Raw genomic sequence first — 17743 nt, 5'->3', positions numbered from 1 at the left:
GTGTGTGTGTGTGTGTGTGTGTGTGTGTGTGTGTGTGTGTGTGTGTGTGTGTGTGTGTGTGTGTGTCTTTTCTAATTAGTTATTTTGGGTGAACCGCTCCCCGATCACTAACACTTGTCCACCCGGTAAGCCTCTGACCCTGACTAGTTTCCCTTCCCTTGTGTGGATGACTTGGACCATTTTATCCTTTTTAATTGATTGTAATAACAAAAACATTTTTATACCTTGAACCACGTCTCTTAGCAAGTGAATAGAATGAACCTATGTGTCTACTGTTTAAAAACCCCAAAACTCTCTGGGTGAAATTCCCATGGTGGCGTTGTTGTGCAACCTTTGAATTTCTCAAACATATTTGATGTTTGTTAGTGTAATCATTTACCCTACCCCTCGCCACACAGGTTAATTAAAATGATGCAACATATGTAGAAAGACCATGGACATGCTGTAAAACCCATTAATTTGTCACAAGATTGACAGTAGAACTGCCAGATGAACCCCTGGGAATAATGTTAGCCTGGTTGTTAGCCTTGTCTGGAGCAGGTGCAGAGAATAAATCACCATAGTAACTGGGCCGGGTTAACTTCAACCTGCTTTCATGCAACTGACTTGAGGCTAATTTCAGCCAGGATAACTAACATTTCCCGGCTTAATCCCTTATCTTGGTTTCGTGCAATACCCCACTGGACACATTCAGAAGAGGATTTCCAGTTATTACTGAACACTCTTAATAACTTTAATTTATCTATAAAATTAACATTAACAATTCAGTTGACTTTGTGGATACAACAACATTCAAAGGACCCAAATTTAATGAGACTAATAGACTGGATATTAAGGTGTTTTTCAAAGAAACTGACACACATGCTTTACTCCACAAATCCAGCTTTCACCACAAACACACATTTGCAGGTCTGATTAAATCACAGTTACTTATGTTCCATAGGATCTGCACACTGCATTCAGACCTCCTCCAGGCCTCTAGGGTGCTCTTCTCTGCACTATCTAGCAGAGGGGACTCTAGGACCTTCCTTAGAGACTGCTCCAGAACGTTCCTCCAAATGAAACCCATTCAGGTGTCCATCATCATTCCTTTGGTCACCACATATTCTGCCCCCACAGTGAAGCTGGTTAGAGATATCAGAAATAACTTTGAAACTCTCATAAAAGGAAGAGGACTTCTCAGTGACTGTAGGATCATTGCTGCATTCAGAAGGAACAAAAACTTAAAGGATCACCTGGTGAGAGCCACAATTAAACCAATCCAAATTCCCCAAAAAGAAGCACATGAGTGATTTCTTTAATCAGCTGAGGTGGGTATCAAACAGACACAATAAAAACATCTTCAAAATTTACAATCAGGGAAATATCAAATCCAAACATTGTGTGTATCATTATTTGTAAACAATGTGACCTTCAATATGTTGGTGAGACAGGAAACACAATCCATACCAGATTCACACAACACAGATATAACATGTTGAGAAAGAAAGACTCCCACACTCAGCTGGTTAAACACTTTATTCAGCACGATTGGTCTACAGAGCCTCTGCCCTCGAATCAAACCCTAACCGTGGCCCAGAGGCAGAGAGCAGAAGGAACATGGATTCATAAAATGAACACCAGATTCCCAAAGGGCTTAAATGAAAAGTAAACGAGGGATAAAGGATGAGCTGTTGCAGGTCTGGATGGAGCATGCACAAGAAAAGTTTTCAGCGACCGCAACGCGGTCGCGGAAAATTTTTGCCTAATCCTAACCCTAACCCTAACCCCAATCTAACCCTAACCCTAACCCTAATTGATAACCCTAACCCTAATTGACAAACCTAACCCTAATTGATAACCCTAACCCTAACCCTAACCCTACCTAACCTAACCCTAACCCTAACCCATCCAGCGTTCCGTGGACCGTGAACCTCCAGGACCGTCCCATATGGGTATAAGTGTCCTGGATCTCTACCCAAACCTAACCCTAACCCTAACCCTAACCCTTTCTCATCCCCTAACCCTAACACTAACACCTAAACGGTTAGGGTCAGGGTCAGGGTCAGGGTTAGGGTTAGGGTTAGGGTGTGTGAAAGTCCTCCCCCTAAAAGGATAGGGGGGGTGTGGTGCACGGTCCATCTCCCGGTGGGGACCCCTTCCCCCATACCAATTCCCGTAAGGGGGGTATCGGTGCTGCTTCTTATGGTAGACATATGTCCACTCCCCGTCTGTGCCCATGGTCCAGTCTCCGATGAAAAAATGTTTAATGAAAAAATGCCTCTGTATTTGAATAATGAAATAATGCCTCTTGTAATAATGAAAAAATGCCTCTTTAAATGAAATTAAATAAAAACTGCTTGTTTTAAAGGTTGTTCTTCAGTTATTTCTGTTTTTTTTCCTTTTTCCGTGTTTTTTATTTTTTTCGTGTTTTTTTAATTTTTTTTGTTTTTTTTAAATTTTTTTTCTTATTTTTTGTAATATGAATAAAATGTGTGTGTGCTCTACGCCGCGACGTTTCGACCTGTCTCGGTCTTTCTCAAGCGGAAGCACACGTAATTTTCTAAATGTAAATGAATGGAGTCCATGTAAAGTTGAGAGATGCTCTCTCTTCAACAGCCAGCTCAAAAGTGAGGGACAGCCGTGCTTCTCCTCCTTATATAGGGTGGCTTCTCCGAAAATATTCGGTCACGAAATCTTTTCTACAGAGGGACAGCCGTGCTTCTCCCCTGTATACAGACTCTGGCTGGAGCTGTCACGGAATAAAAATAAAGAGGTGGGCAATCTAACTGTAATTTATAATTATGGATTTTTTTTATATATTATTATTTATTTATTAATTTTTATTTTTTATTTTTAGGGTTACCGCCAATTAGGGTTAAATTTAGGGTTAGGTTTAGGCATAAAGCAAGACTGAGGTTGTGGTTAGGGTTAGGGTTAGGGTTAGGGTTAGGGTTAGGGTTGGGTTAGGTTTGGTTAGTTTAGTTCTCATGAGCCCAACTGTGGTTTTGGTGCACTGGGTTAGGGTTAGGGTTAGGGTTAGGGTTAGGGTTAGGGTTAGGGTTAGGGTTAGGTTTGGGTTGTTTAGTTCTCATGAGCCCAACTCAGGTTTGGGTGCACTGGCCTGGGGACGTGCAGTCCGTTGCTTACCCCCCATCTACCTGCAAATAAAAGGTGAGTATGATATTACATTTTAAAGCTTATGTTTGTAATAGCCACCATGAAGACCCCTATGACAGCTAGGGTTAGGGTTAGGGTTAGGGTTAGGGTTAGGGTTAGGGTTAGGGTTAGGGTTAGGGTTAGGGTTAGGGTTAGGTTTGAATCGTGTAGTTCTCATGAGCCCAATTTGGGTTTTGGTGCTCTGGCCTGGGGACGTGCGGTCCATTGTATAACCCCCGCCTCTCTGGAAATAAACAAATAAATTAAAAAATGTTTTTTAGGAGAAGCTTGCTGTTGACTCCATTTCATATTTGTGTGATGTTGGTATATATATATATTTTAATTATATCTATATGCCAGACACCCATATCCGTATGTACCAGACCACTCCTACTGCATATAATTTGTATACAGTTTACTATGTATCTCCTTCATACACCAAGTCAACAAGTACATGCATATGTATAGATAGGTCCATAAGTAGGATCCATTTAAAATAGTCTCCAGGGCAGAACAATGCACAATCAACACACATAGTGTCCAAATCCCAAATGGTTTGTTATTGGCAACATGTTTGTTCAATGTGTTCTCCTTTTATTCCAGGTGCAGTCCAGGGTATGTGTGGTGGAGGATGGATGAAGAGGACCTAATGTAGTTATGATGAAATTGTATTTTTGGTCCAATAAATTGTAAACCATGACCATGGTGTTAAGGTTATTTATGGTATTGATGTTAGGATTAATAATTGAAAAAGTTCAGAAGATGATTTGTATGTTACGTAATATTCTTTTATTCTCCATTATTATTTCCATTGCAGTATAGGTGCTGTGCAGCGGACTGTCGATCTGTGAAAGATAAAGTTATGGGTTATTTGTTGAAAAAAGACGTTCATTTAGACCATTCGGTGTGACGGTTTGAAGTTTCCTGATCCAGGTTCCCTCTGCTCTCTTCCTCTGACCAGGGGTCCAAGTTGGATTGCTTTCCAGGCCAAATATTAACAGTTTGTTGATGTGATGCATTTGGAAGTGTTGAACCAGTGGTGTGACTGCCTCGGCCTTCCTAATGCTATAGAGGTGTTGTATGAGTCTGACCTGTATGCTGTTGCCAGTTTCTCCCACATAAAGTTTGTGACATTGTGTGCATATAATGCAGTAGACCGTGTTGTTTGTGTTCTGTGTGAAGTGACCAAGGATGGGATATGTTTTTCTACTGTAAATGTTGGTCACTGAAACCGAGGGACAGAAATGGTTTATACGCGTCCGGGTCCGTCCTCCTCCCCCTGTTGCTGAAAAAAGTGATCTGGTAAGTATGTCCTTGAGATTATTGTTTTTGCGTGTGGCAGATATGATTTTATAATTGTCAAATAAGGTGCATGTGTTCTGTGTGTCCATAAAGTTATTTTTCCACTGTTGATGTAGAGGGATGTAGCTGTATGAAAAGGTAGTTATGAGGGGGAGGAGGAGGGGCTCCCGTGACACGGCCGTTCCGTTAGCCGGACAGTTCTCCCCCTGATGCAAACCTGCGGATGATTGAAGATTGATTAGGTCCAGGGGAGCAGGGTTAGAGCGAGTGGAAGCGAGAGCAGAGAGTGTGGAGTTTTTTATTTTCCTTAAGAACCGGGTGCTATATCCTCTCTGTTTTAAGGTGGAAAAAAGTGTGGTTATTGCTGCTTGTAGGTGAGTGTTTTCTGAACATATTCTATAAAACCTGATAATTTGTGACTTTACTATTCCTCTGTAGGTGTGTTTCGGGTGATAACTAGTTTTGTGAAGTAGCGCGTGTGTGTCGGTAGGTTTGAAGTAGACCTTGGTGAGTAGTTTTTTTCCGTTACTGTCCGGTTTTTGAAAATAAACAGTAGTGTCTAGGAAGTTGATGTGGCTGTCGCTGATTTCAAATTTGACTTTTATTGATGGATGGTGGCTGTTTAACGTATCTATGAAGTGTTGAAATGTGTCTATGCCATGAGGCCAAGCTCCGATGATGTCATCTAAATACCGCAGATAAAATGAAGGTTGAAGTGTGCATTTGGCAAGTGCTTCTCGCTCCCACTCGCTCATATAGATGTTTGCATACGCTGGTGCGTAGCGGTGTCCCATGGCCGTCCCCTGGACCTGTAAGTAATGTTTATCATTGAAAACAAAGTCATTGTTATTGAGGCATAGGGTAAGTAATTGTAAAATTTCTGTGTCGGGTCTCGAGCCATCAGGGTATTTGTTCATGACTGTACTAACCGCTCTCAGGCCCATCTCTGTATTTATGTTTGTGTATAGGCTATCTATATCGATGGTAAAGAGATGGGCCTGAGAGGGGATTTCCAGGTTGCGGATTACATCTAGAAAATGGTAAGTATCTTTTAGGTAACTGGGGTGTCTGTTGGAAAGGGGTCCCAAAAATGAATCGATGTACTTTGAGATGTTGTATGTGCAACTGTTGCAATCCGATACTATGGGTCTGCCTGGAGGAACCTGATGAGGGACCGTCCAAGTGCCCGGCTCCTTATGGATCTTGGGGAGAAGATAGAATTGCCTATGTCTAGGATCTGTAGGACCGCACAGGTAATCTCTCTGTTTAGCTTTTATGTATCCAGATGTATATAGGTTTTGCAAGATATTTTTAATTTGTATTTGTGTTGTATGCTGTATGCCTTTATCAATGAGTTTGTAATGTGCCGGGTTATTTAATTGTCTGTTTGCTTCTAATGTGTATTGTTGTTTGTCCAAAATAACGATCTTTGATCCTTTGTCTGCTGGTTTTATAATTATGTTTGTATTTTTAGTTAATGTGGTGATGGCATTCCTTTCTTCCATGGAGAGATTATCTGTGCGGTTCCCTATCTCTCCCCACCGGGCCATTACCTGGTGGTCCCTCCTGATCAAATCTTTAGTGGCTCTATGTAGTGTACTCCAGGCAGGTTCCCATGTGGATGGAGCTGTGAAAGGTAAGTATACTGTGGTTTTATCTTTAAAGTGATCTGTGAGTTTGAGTTTTTTATGATATGCAAATAAATCATTCCACAGGATTTCTGTGTTATTGGTTGTGGGTCTGGGAATGAATGTTAGACCCCTCTCCAACAGTTCCACTTGTGCTATGGATGGTGTGAATAAGGTCGACAGATTAAGGACATTGGCTCGAGACCCCCATGACAGATCGGTTGTTGCTGCAGCAGGTGAGTTGTTCTGAGATTGGTTATGCATCTGTGGGTTTGAAAGTGGATAAAAAGAGGTTAATAGTTTAAATCAACATTCAATTGTTTGCACCAGGAGGAGAAGATCCGACCAGCAGTCTCTGGAGTCCAGTGGATGTCGTCTGCCACCGTTTTGAACTGGTCTTGCGGTAGGGGTTTGAGATGTGCTTGACCGGAAATGAAGGTGTTAATTTCCTGTAAGTTGTTCTGTTGGTCCTGTGGGAGTCGTGAGGAAAAGTTAATTATGGGGATCCTAATTTCGGCATTAGGGAAGGCCGAGCGTGCCCTTTTCAGTAAAGCCCGTAATTGTTTTACAGATGTGTTTTTTGGGTCCTGATCCCTGTTGTTGATTCCCACCGACAGAATCAGCATTTTGGTGTGTGGATGTACTATTGTTTTATCCATAATCTGAGTGAAGTGGTAGAAGCTGGCCCCCGGGTAGCTGTCGGCCTGGATATGAGGATGATTGAACCTGGGTATTCTATTAATATTTGAATCTCCCAGTACAAGTATTTGTTTGTTCGAACTGAATGTCCAGTCCTCCAGCTTCTTATACTTTCTGGCTGAGTGGTAAGTGGGGTTAAGTTTTCTAATATTACTTTGTCTCCCTTCCGGGGACCTCTCTCCTCCGGGTAGTGCCTCCGATCGTATGGGGTCACGAGATAATGTAGGGGGGTCAGAATTTTGTACAGGGTTTGTCATTTTGACTCTCAGCCCTTGATTGTTCATCATTTTTGTCCCCCTTGTATATTCTGAGACCCCTTTTGACCGGGAGGACCTAACCGGATTCGAGGATCCCCCACCTTGTTCCGGTTGAGCCAGGGAGGTAAGTCTGTCCCCTATGCTGGAGGACTGGACATTATGATTGTGTTTGCTTTGCAATGTAAGTAACAATGGTATATCCTCGCCAGGCCGACCTCTGGTCCCGGGGTTTCCGTCCTTGGATGTGCCCTGGAGACGCTGCCTATTGGGAGAAGTTGGGAGAGAGAGTCCATTTGAACGTGTTATTGGAGTGGAGGTTGTACCAGGGCGAGGAGGAGAGGAAGAGCCGTGAACTCGGAAAGGGGGGACCGAGGAGGAAAGCCTCCTCCGTCTGTTGGTACAGTTCCCCCCCTCCCGGTCCAGGTAGGGTCCAGGGCTCCCGTCACCCTCAGATGGCGCCCCCCTAGGCCAGTCTGCTTTAGATTTATTGTTTAAATTTTGATCATGTAATGAGGCTTTTTGACGCTCCGGATTAGGAGTGTGCTTAAATTTGCTTTTTTTCTTTACATGTTTTGTACTGTCCTTATTGTGTGTAGCAGATTCTGGCTGAGGGCGCCCTCCTGAGGGGAGAACAGGGAACTCCTGGTCCCCAGACGGCATCGCTCTCTCCCCACCCTGGACCTGCAATCTGTTGGATAGAGAAGTTGCATCCACAGGTTGTGATAAGGAGCAGTTGGGAGAATTAGATGGTGAGTTATGGTTAGATAGGATAGAGGAAGAATGTTTCTCCTCCCCATGAGAAGGGGAGGATGATGAAATGTCAGATGCTGGAGTTGGGACCACTGAAAAGAGGAGATTGTGTGTTTTGGTTATAGTGTCCGGGTCCAATCTAGTACCAAATCGTCTCCTAGCCCAATTAGTTGCCACCCTAAAAGCTAGTTGGTTTCCCCGTATGTCTGTGAGTTCGGTAATGGTTTGCGTATAGTGTTGTTGCAGTATGTTCATGTTAGTTTCCATCCACTGTTCTGTGTTTTGTTTTACTCTTTCCTGTGTTGTTTCTGTTGGTGATGACGGTTTGATAAATTGTGTTAACCTGATAACCTGCCTTGTCATACCTGGTGGGAATTGTCCTGTTTCTAATGCTGTCTCTACTGTTTCTAGGTGGTGGACTGCTTGGAGGAGTTTGAAGTGATGCTTAGCTGCTGTTCTAGTCTGTGTGTCCAGTGCCTGTCTAATAGGTGATTCTGAAGTGTTGTGTGTCTGTGTTCTAGTGTGTGGTCTGATTGAGAGTCTCTCTCTACTTCTGCCCCTAGTGTGTGTGTGATGTGAGGGTCTGTGGTAGTCAGCTGTAGGCCTGTCTGTTCTCCCACGACCCCGTTCCCACCTAGGCCCGTCATGTCTGGCCCTATTGGCACCTGAGTGTGAGCCACCAACCTGATGCCACCTGCCGTGGTTTTGTCGCTCCTCTCGGTGGTATGGAGGCCTCCAGTCTGTTCCAGACCGTCCCGGGTAGTGGTGTCTTTGGTCCCTGGAAGACATTCTGGAGATGGTGTTAGCCGGAGTGAAGGCCAGGAGCGGCAGAAAAGGAAGGTGGTAAGTTCCAATAGTTCCCCAACCGACCCGGTGGAGGATGTAATGCCCGGGTCGGGGCTGTGGGCTAGGTGGCCCAGGTGGGGCTCTCTCGATATTTAAAACTTAACTTTTAATAGATAATTTAAAACCAACGAGGGTCGATCCAATTAAAAAAGTGTTAAAAACCAAAGTTTTAAAACACCGTTAAAATATGTACTAGGTGGAGACGGGGCTCCCTGACGTTTCGCACCTGTAGTGCTTCCTCAGAGGGAAAAATGTGTTCAAACAGTGTTAGGAGGGGATGGTGACCTGATAAAGAAGGAGATTCAAATCTCCCTCCAAATTCTGGCCACCATCCCCACTCTGATTGGCCCACAGCTGAGTGCCCGCCCATAGTCAAATGAGCCTATGTCAGGAGGGGGTGTGAGGGGGTTTTTTAGAGGGAAAGATAATGACAGGTAGAGAGTGAAAAGAGGGTGGGAGGGGTTATGGGAGAAGTCACAACCTGTGGAGGAGAATGATGTTATGGTAAATTAGTCATTAATACAGCATCTCCAGGGAGTGTTACAGGTTATGTTATGCTGATTCTCCCGGTGGGTCACGCAACTGCATGATGATGTTATTATTGAAAAAGTCTAGAAGAGAGAGCAGAGGGAAAACGGTATGTGGGCTGCACCTGTGGAAAATCAAATGATTGTTGAATCGTTATAGGTTTTGTTTTAGTTCTGCCCCGGAGAGTATAGACAGAAAGTTAGGGCACGTAATAATTGATTTTGTTAAAGATAAGCCACCAGAGTAGGTAATATCTGATGGGTTAGGTTTAGGCATATGGTGAGGTGGTTAAGTTAAGGATAGGTTACCAGGGTAGGTAATAAGCTGGTAAGTAGGTTTACACATGTGATAAAGTGGTTAGGTTTAGGATAGGTTACCAGAAAGGTGATAAGTTGGTGAATTAGGTAAGACATATGGTGGAGTGGTTAGGTTTAGGATAGATGACTAGGGTAGGTGGTAAGCTGGTAGGTTAGGTTTAGGCATGTGATGGAGTGATTATATTTGGGTTGGATTAACCAATTCTCCAGTTGTCTGGTTAGGTTTAGGTATATGTGAAGGGTTGAGTCAGAATAGGTTACAACATGACCTTGGTTAGGTTTAGGCATATGTGAATATATGTTGCAAAACAGGTCAGAGTAGATAATATGACTCTGGTTAGGTTTAGGTATGTGAATGGTTAAATTAAAGGTACAAAACCTGAGTAGGTTGTAACAGTGACTCTGGTTAGGTTTAGGCGTAGGATACATTCTCTATCTCTCAAGGAACTAAGAGTGAAGAAGACAACAGGAGAAGAAGGGAAAAACAACAGAACCAAACCGGATGATGGTAATCAATATATATTATATATAACATATATAAAAAGATGTTGTAATATATAATATATGTAAATTTACAGTATTGAAGATGAAGGGTTGGAAGACCCTCAGTGTTCTACTTATGTGACTGATAACAGCTAAGTGTTGTGCATGCATGTAAATACATATTGATGTACACATACATGCAGAACCCAAGCATCTAATCATCATCAGGTGAACATAGAGTTGGAAACAGGGCAGACGGAGGGGTGCAAGGGACCACACATCCCCGGCTCGGGCTAGGTTAGGTTTGAATCGTGTAGTTCTCATGAGCCCAATTTGGGTTTTGGTGCTCTGGCCTGGGGACGTGCGGTCCATTGTATAACCCCCGCCTCTCTGGAAATAAACAAATAAATTAAAAAATGTTTTTTAGGAGAAGCTTGCTGTTGACTCCATTTCATATTTGTGTGATGTTGGTATATATATATATTTTAATTATATCTATATGCCAGACACCCATATCCGTATGTACCAGACCACTCCTACTGCATATAATTTGTATACAGTTTACTATGTATCTCCTTCATACACCAAGTCAACAAGTACATGCATATGTATAGATAGGTCCATAAGTAGGATCCATTTAAAATAGTCTCCAGGGCAGAACAATGCACAATCAACACACATAGTGTCCAAATCCCAAATGGTTTGTTATTGGCAACATGTTTGTTCAATGTGTTCTCCTTTTATTCCAGGTGCAGTCCAGGGTATGTGTGGTGGAGGATGGATGAAGAGGACCTAATGTAGTTATGATGAAATTGTATTTTTGGTCCAATAAATTGTAAACCATGACCATGGTGTTAAGGTTATTTATGGTATTGATGTTAGGATTAATAATTGAAAAAGTTCAGAAGATGATTTGTATGTTACGTAATATTCTTTTATTCTCCATTATTATTTCCATTGCAGTATAGGTGCTGTGCAGCGGACTGTCGATCTGTGAAAGATAAAGTTATGGGTTATTTGTTGAAAAAAGACGTTCATTTAGACCATTCGGTGTGACGGTTTGAAGTTTCCTGATCCAGGTTCCCTCTGCTCTCTTCCTCTGACCAGGGGTCCAAGTTGGATTGCTTTCCAGGCCAAATATTAACAGTTTGTTGATGTGATGCATTTGGAAGTGTTGAACCAGTGGTGTGACTGCCTCGGCCTTCCTAATGCTATAGAGGTGTTGTATGAGTCTGACCTGTATGCTGTTGCCAGTTTCTCCCACATAAAGTTTGTGACATTGTGTGCATATAATGCAGTAGACCGTGTTGTTTGTGTTCTGTGTGAAGTGACCAAGGATGGGATATGTTTTTCTACTGTAAATGTTGGTCACTGAAACCGAGGGACAGAAATGGTTTATACGCGTCCGGGTCCGTCCTCCTCCCCCTGTTGCTGAAAAAAGTGATCTGGTAAGTATGTCCTTGAGATTATTGTTTTTGCGTGTGGCAGATATGATTTTATAATTGTCAAATAAGGTGCATGTGTTCTGTGTGTCCATAAAGTTATTTTTCCACTGTTGATGTAGAGGGATGTAGCTGTATGAAAAGGTAGTTATGAGGGGGAGGAGGAGGGGCTCCCGTGACACGGCCGTTCCGTTAGCCGGACAGTTCTCCCCCTGATGCAAACCTGCGGATGATTGAAGATTGATTAGGTCCAGGGGAGCAGGGTTAGAGCGAGTGGAAGCGAGAGCAGAGAGTGTGGAGTTTTTTATTTTCCTTAAGAACCGGGTGCTATATCCTCTCTGTTTTAAGGTGGAAAAAAGTGTGGTTATTGCTGCTTGTAGGTGAGTGTTTTCTGAACATATTCTATAAAACCTGATAATTTGTGACTTTACTATTCCTCTGTAGGTGTGTTTCGGGTGATAACTAGTTTTGTGAAGTAGCGCGTGTGTGTCGGTAGGTTTGAAGTAGACCTTGGTGAGTAGTTTTTTTCCGTTACTGTCCGGTTTTTGAAAATAAACAGTAGTGTCTAGGAAGTTGATGTGGCTGTCGCTGATTTCAAATTTGACTTTTATTGATGGATGGTGGCTGTTTAACGTATCTATGAAGTGTTGAAATGTGTCTATGCCATGAGGCCAAGCTCCGATGATGTCATCTAAATACCGCAGATAAAATGAAGGTTGAAGTGTGCATTTGGCAAGTGCTTCTCGCTCCCACTCGCTCATATAGATGTTTGCATACGCTGGTGCGTAGCGGTGTCCCATGGCCGTCCCCTGGACCTGTAAGTAATGTTTATCATTGAAAACAAAGTCATTGTTATTGAGGCATAGGGTAAGTAATTGTAAAATTTCTGTGTCGGGTCTCGAGCCATCAGGGTATTTGTTCATGACTGTACTAACCGCTCTCAGGCCCATCTCTGTATTTATGTTTGTGTATAGGCTATCTATATCGATGGTAAAGAGATGGGCCTGAGAGGGGATTTCCAGGTTGCGGATTACATCTAGAAAATGGTAAGTATCTTTTAGGTAACTGGGGTGTCTGTTGGAAAGGGGTCCCAAAAATGAATCGATGTACTTTGAGATGTTGTATGTGCAACTGTTGCAATCCGATACTATGGGTCTGCCTGGAGGAACCTGATGAGGGACCGTCCAAGTGCCCGGCTCCTTATGGATCTTGGGGAGAAGATAGAATTGCCTATGTCTAGGATCTGTAGGACCGCACAGGTAATCTCTCTGTTTAGCTTTTATGTATCCAGATGTATATAGGTTTTGCAAGATATTTTTAATTTGTATTTGTGTTGTATGCTGTATGCCTTTATCAATGAGTTTGTAATGTGCCGGGTTATTTAATTGTCTGTTTGCTTCTAATGTGTATTGTTGTTTGTCCAAAATAACGATCTTTGATCCTTTGTCTGCTGGTTTTATAATTATGTTTGTATTTTTAGTTAATGTGGTGATGGCATTCCTTTCTTCCATGGAGAGATTATCTGTGCGGTTCCCTATCTCTCCCCACCGGGCCATTACCTGGTGGTCCCTCCTGATCAAATCTTTAGTGGCTCTATGTAGTGTACTCCAGGCAGGTTCCCATGTGGATGGAGCTGTGAAAGGTAAGTATACTGTGGTTTTATCTTTAAAGTGATCTGTGAGTTTGAGTTTTTTATGATATGCAAATAAATCATTCCACAGGATTTCTGTGTTATTGGTTGTGGGTCTGGGAATGAATGTTAGACCCCTCTCCAACAGTTCCACTTGTGCTATGGATGGTGTGAATAAGGTCGACAGATTAAGGACATTGGCTCGAGACCCCCATGACAGATCGGTTGTTGCTGCAGCAGGTGAGTTGTTCTGAGATTGGTTATGCATCTGTGGGTTTGAAAGTGGATAAAAAGAGGTTAATAGTTTAAATCAACATTCAATTGTTTGCACCAGGAGGAGAAGATCCGACCAGCAGTCTCTGGAGTCCAGTGGATGTCGTCTGCCACCGTTTTGAACTGGTCTTGCGGTAGGGGTTTGAGATGTGCTTGACCGGAAATGAAGGTGTTAATTTCCTGTAAGTTGTTCTGTTGGTCCTGTGGGAGTCGTGAGGAAAAGTTAATTATGGGGATCCTAATTTCGGCATTAGGGAAGGCCGAGCGTGCCCTTTTCAGTAAAGCCCGTAATTGTTTTACAGATGTGTTTTTTGGGTCCTGATCCCTGTTGTTGATTCCCACCGACAGAATCAGCATTTTGGTGTGTGGATGTACTATTGTTTTATCCATAATCTGAGTGAAGTGGTAGAAGCTGGCCCCCGGGTAGCTGTCGGCCTGGATATGAGGATGATTGAACCTGGGTATTCTATTAATATTTGAATCTCCCAGTACAAGTATTTGTTTGTTCGAACTGAATGTCCAGTCCTCCAGCTTCTTATACTTTCTGGCTGAGTGGTAAGTGGGGTTAAGTTTTCTAATATTACTTTGTCTCCCTTCCGGGGACCTCTCTCCTCCGGGTAGTGCCTCCGATCGTATGGGGTCACGAGATAATGTAGGGGGGTCAGAATTTTGTACAGGGTTTGTCATTTTGACTCTCAGCCCTTGATTGTTCATCATTTTTGTCCCCCTTGTATATTCTGAGACCCCTTTTGACCGGGAGGACCTAACCGGATTCGAGGATCCCCCACCTTGTTCCGGTTGAGCCAGGGAGGTAAGTCTGTCCCCTATGCTGGAGGACTGGACATTATGATTGTGTTTGCTTTGCAATGTAAGTAACAATGGTATATCCTCGCCAGGCCGACCTCTGGTCCCGGGGTTTCCGTCCTTGGATGTGCCCTGGAGACGCTGCCTATTGGGAGAAGTTGGGAGAGAGAGTCCATTTGAACGTGTTATTGGAGTGGAGGTTGTACCAGGGCGAGGAGGAGAGGAAGAGCCGTGAACTCGGAAAGGGGGGACCGAGGAGGAAAGCCTCCTCCGTCTGTTGGTACAGTTCCCCCCCTCCCGGTCCAGGTAGGGTCCAGGGCTCCCGTCACCCTCAGATGGCGCCCCCCTAGGCCAGTCTGCTTTAGATTTATTGTTTAAATTTTGATCATGTAATGAGGCTTTTTGACGCTCCGGATTAGGAGTGTGCTTAAATTTGCTTTTTTTCTTTACATGTTTTGTACTGTCCTTATTGTGTGTAGCAGATTCTGGCTGAGGGCGCCCTCCTGAGGGGAGAACAGGGAACTCCTGGTCCCCAGACGGCATCGCTCTCTCCCCACCCTGGACCTGCAATCTGTTGGATAGAGAAGTTGCATCCACAGGTTGTGATAAGGAGCAGTTGGGAGAATTAGATGGTGAGTTATGGTTAGATAGGATAGAGGAAGAATGTTTCTCCTCCCCATGAGAAGGGGAGGATGATGAAATGTCAGATGCTGGAGTTGGGACCACTGAAAAGAGGAGATTGTGTGTTTTGGTTATAGTGTCCGGGTCCAATCTAGTACCAAATCGTCTCCTAGCCCAATTAGTTGCCACCCTAAAAGCTAGTTGGTTTCCCCGTATGTCTGTGAGTTCGGTAATGGTTTGCGTATAGTGTTGTTGCAGTATGTTCATGTTAGTTTCCATCCACTGTTCTGTGTTTTGTTTTACTCTTTCCTGTGTTGTTTCTGTTGGTGATGACGGTTTGATAAATTGTGTTAACCTGATAACCTGCCTTGTCATACCTGGTGGGAATTGTCCTGTTTCTAATGCTGTCTCTACTGTTTCTAGGTGGTGGACTGCTTGGAGGAGTTTGAAGTGATGCTTAGCTGCTGTTCTAGTCTGTGTGTCCAGTGCCTGTCTAATAGGTGATTCTGAAGTGTTGTGTGTCTGTGTTCTAGTGTGTGGTCTGATTGAGAGTCTCTCTCTACTTCTGCCCCTAGTGTGTGTGTGATGTGAGGGTCTGTGGTAGTCAGCTGTAGGCCTGTCTGTTCTCCCACGACCCCGTTCCCACCTAGGCCCGTCATGTCTGGCCCTATTGGCACCTGAGTGTGAGCCACCAACCTGATGCCACCTGCCGTGGTTTTGTCGCTCCTCTCGGTGGTATGGAGGCCTCCAGTCTGTTCCAGACCGTCCCGGGTAGTGGTGTCTTTGGTCCCTGGAAGACATTCTGGAGATGGTGTTAGCCGGAGTGAAGGCCAGGAGCGGCAGAAAAGGAAGGTGGTAAGTTCCAATAGTTCCCCAACCGACCCGGTGGAGGATGTAATGCCCGGGTCGGGGCTGTGGGCTAGGTGGCCCAGGTGGGGCTCTCTCGATATTTAAAACTTAACTTTTAATAGATAATTTAAAACCAACGAGGGTCGATCCAATTAAAAAAGTGTTAAAAACCAAAGTTTTAAAACACCGTTAAAATATGTACTAGGTGGAGACGGGGCTCCCTGACGTTTCGCACCTGTAGTGCTTCCTCAGAGGGAAAAATGTGTTCAAACAGTGTTAGGAGGGGATGGTGACCTGATAAAGAAGGAGATTCAAATCTCCCTCCAAATTCTGGCCACCATCCCCACTCTGATTGGCCCACAGCTGAGTGCCCGCCCATAGTCAAATGAGCCTATGTCAGGAGGGGGTGTGAGGGGGTTTTTTAGAGGGAAAGATAATGACAGGTAGAGAGTGAAAAGAGGGTGGGAGGGGTTATGGGAGAAGTCACAACCTGTGGAGGAGAATGATGTTATGGTAAATTAGTCATTAATACAGCATCTCCAGGGAGTGTTACAGGTTATGTTATGCTGATTCTCCCGGTGGGTCACGCAACTGCATGATGATGTTATTATTGAAAAAGTCTAGAAGAGAGAGCAGAGGGAAAACGGTATGTGGGCTGCACCTGTGGAAAATCAAATGATTGTTGAATCGTTATAGGTTTTGTTTTAGTTCTGCCCCGGAGAGTATAGACAGAAAGTTAGGGCACGTAATAATTGATTTTGTTAAAGATAAGCCACCAGAGTAGGTAATATCTGATGGGTTAGGTTTAGGCATATGGTGAGGTGGTTAAGTTAAGGATAGGTTACCAGGGTAGGTAATAAGCTGGTAAGTAGGTTTACACATGTGATAAAGTGGTTAGGTTTAGGATAGGTTACCAGAAAGGTGATAAGTTGGTGAATTAGGTAAGACATATGGTGGAGTGGTTAGGTTTAGGATAGATGACTAGGGTAGGTGGTAAGCTGGTAGGTTAGGTTTAGGCATGTGATGGAGTGATTATATTTGGGTTGGATTAACCAATTCTCCAGTTGTCTGGTTAGGTTTAGGTATATGTGAAGGGTTGAGTCAGAATAGGTTACAACATGACCTTGGTTAGGTTTAGGCATATGTGAATATATGTTGCAAAACAGGTCAGAGTAGATAATATGACTCTGGTTAGGTTTAGGTATGTGAATGGTTAAATTAAAGGTACAAAACCTGAGTAGGTTGTAACAGTGACTCTGGTTAGGTTTAGGCGTAGGATACATTCTCTATCTCTCAAGGAACTAAGAGTGAAGAAGACAACAGGAGAAGAAGGGAAAAACAACAGAACCAAACCGGATGATGGTAATCAATATATATTATATATAACATATATAAAAAGATGTTGTAATATATAATATATGTAAATTTACAGTATTGAAGATGAAGGGTTGGAAGACCCTCAGTGTTCTACTTATGTGACTGATAACAGCTAAGTGTTGTGCATGCATGTAAATACATATTGATGTACACATACATGCAGAACCCAAGCATCTAATCATCATCAGGTGAACATAGAGTTGGAAACAGGGCAGACGGAGGGGTGCAAGGGACCACACATCCCCGGCTCGGGCTAGGTTAGGTTTGAATCGTGTAGTTCTCATGAGCCCAATTTGGGTTTTGGTGCTCTGGCCTGGGGACGTGCGGTCCATTGTATAACCCCCGCCTCTCTGGAAATAAACAAATAAATTAAAAAATGTTTTTTAGGAGAAGCTTGCTGTTGACTCCATTTCATATTTGTGTGATGTTGGTATATATATATATTTTAATTATATCTATATGCCAGACACCCATATCCGTATGTACCAGACCACTCCTACTGCATATAATTTGTATACAGTTTACTATGTATCTCCTTCATACACCAAGTCAACAAGTACATGCATATGTATAGATAGGTCCATAAGTAGGATCCATTTAAAATAGTCTCCAGGGCAGAACAATGCACAATCAACACACATAGTGTCCAAATCCCAAATGGTTTGTTATTGGCAACATGTTTGTTCAATGTGTTCTCCTTTTATTCCAGGTGCAGTCCAGGGTATGTGTGGTGGAGGATGGATGAAGAGGACCTAATGTAGTTATGATGAAATTGTATTTTTGGTCCAATAAATTGTAA

The 17743-nt window shown here is 43.3% G+C and overlaps 1 protein-coding gene across 1 annotated transcript in view; it reads left to right on the top strand.

Moving 5' to 3' along the window:
* Positions 1-15526: 15526 nt before the first annotated feature.
* LOC128377436 (transcription factor IIIB 90 kDa subunit-like) overlaps positions 15527-17743 on the top strand; it is a 14508-nt gene continuing 12291 nt past the window's right edge. The window contains exons 1-2 of the mRNA XM_053337387.1: positions 15527-15573; positions 17654-17665. Coding sequence (XP_053193362.1) covers positions 15527-15573; positions 17654-17665 — 59 coding nt within the window. The remainder of the gene's footprint in view (positions 15574-17653; positions 17666-17743) is intronic.

This window comes from Scomber japonicus, chromosome 17 (genome assembly GCF_027409825.1).
Source record: "Scomber japonicus isolate fScoJap1 chromosome 17, fScoJap1.pri, whole genome shotgun sequence".
Classification (NCBI taxonomy): Eukaryota; Metazoa; Chordata; class Actinopteri; order Scombriformes; family Scombridae; genus Scomber; species Scomber japonicus.
The sequence above is the reverse complement of the archived record's forward strand: the minus strand, read 5'-3'. Positions and strand labels throughout refer to the sequence as shown.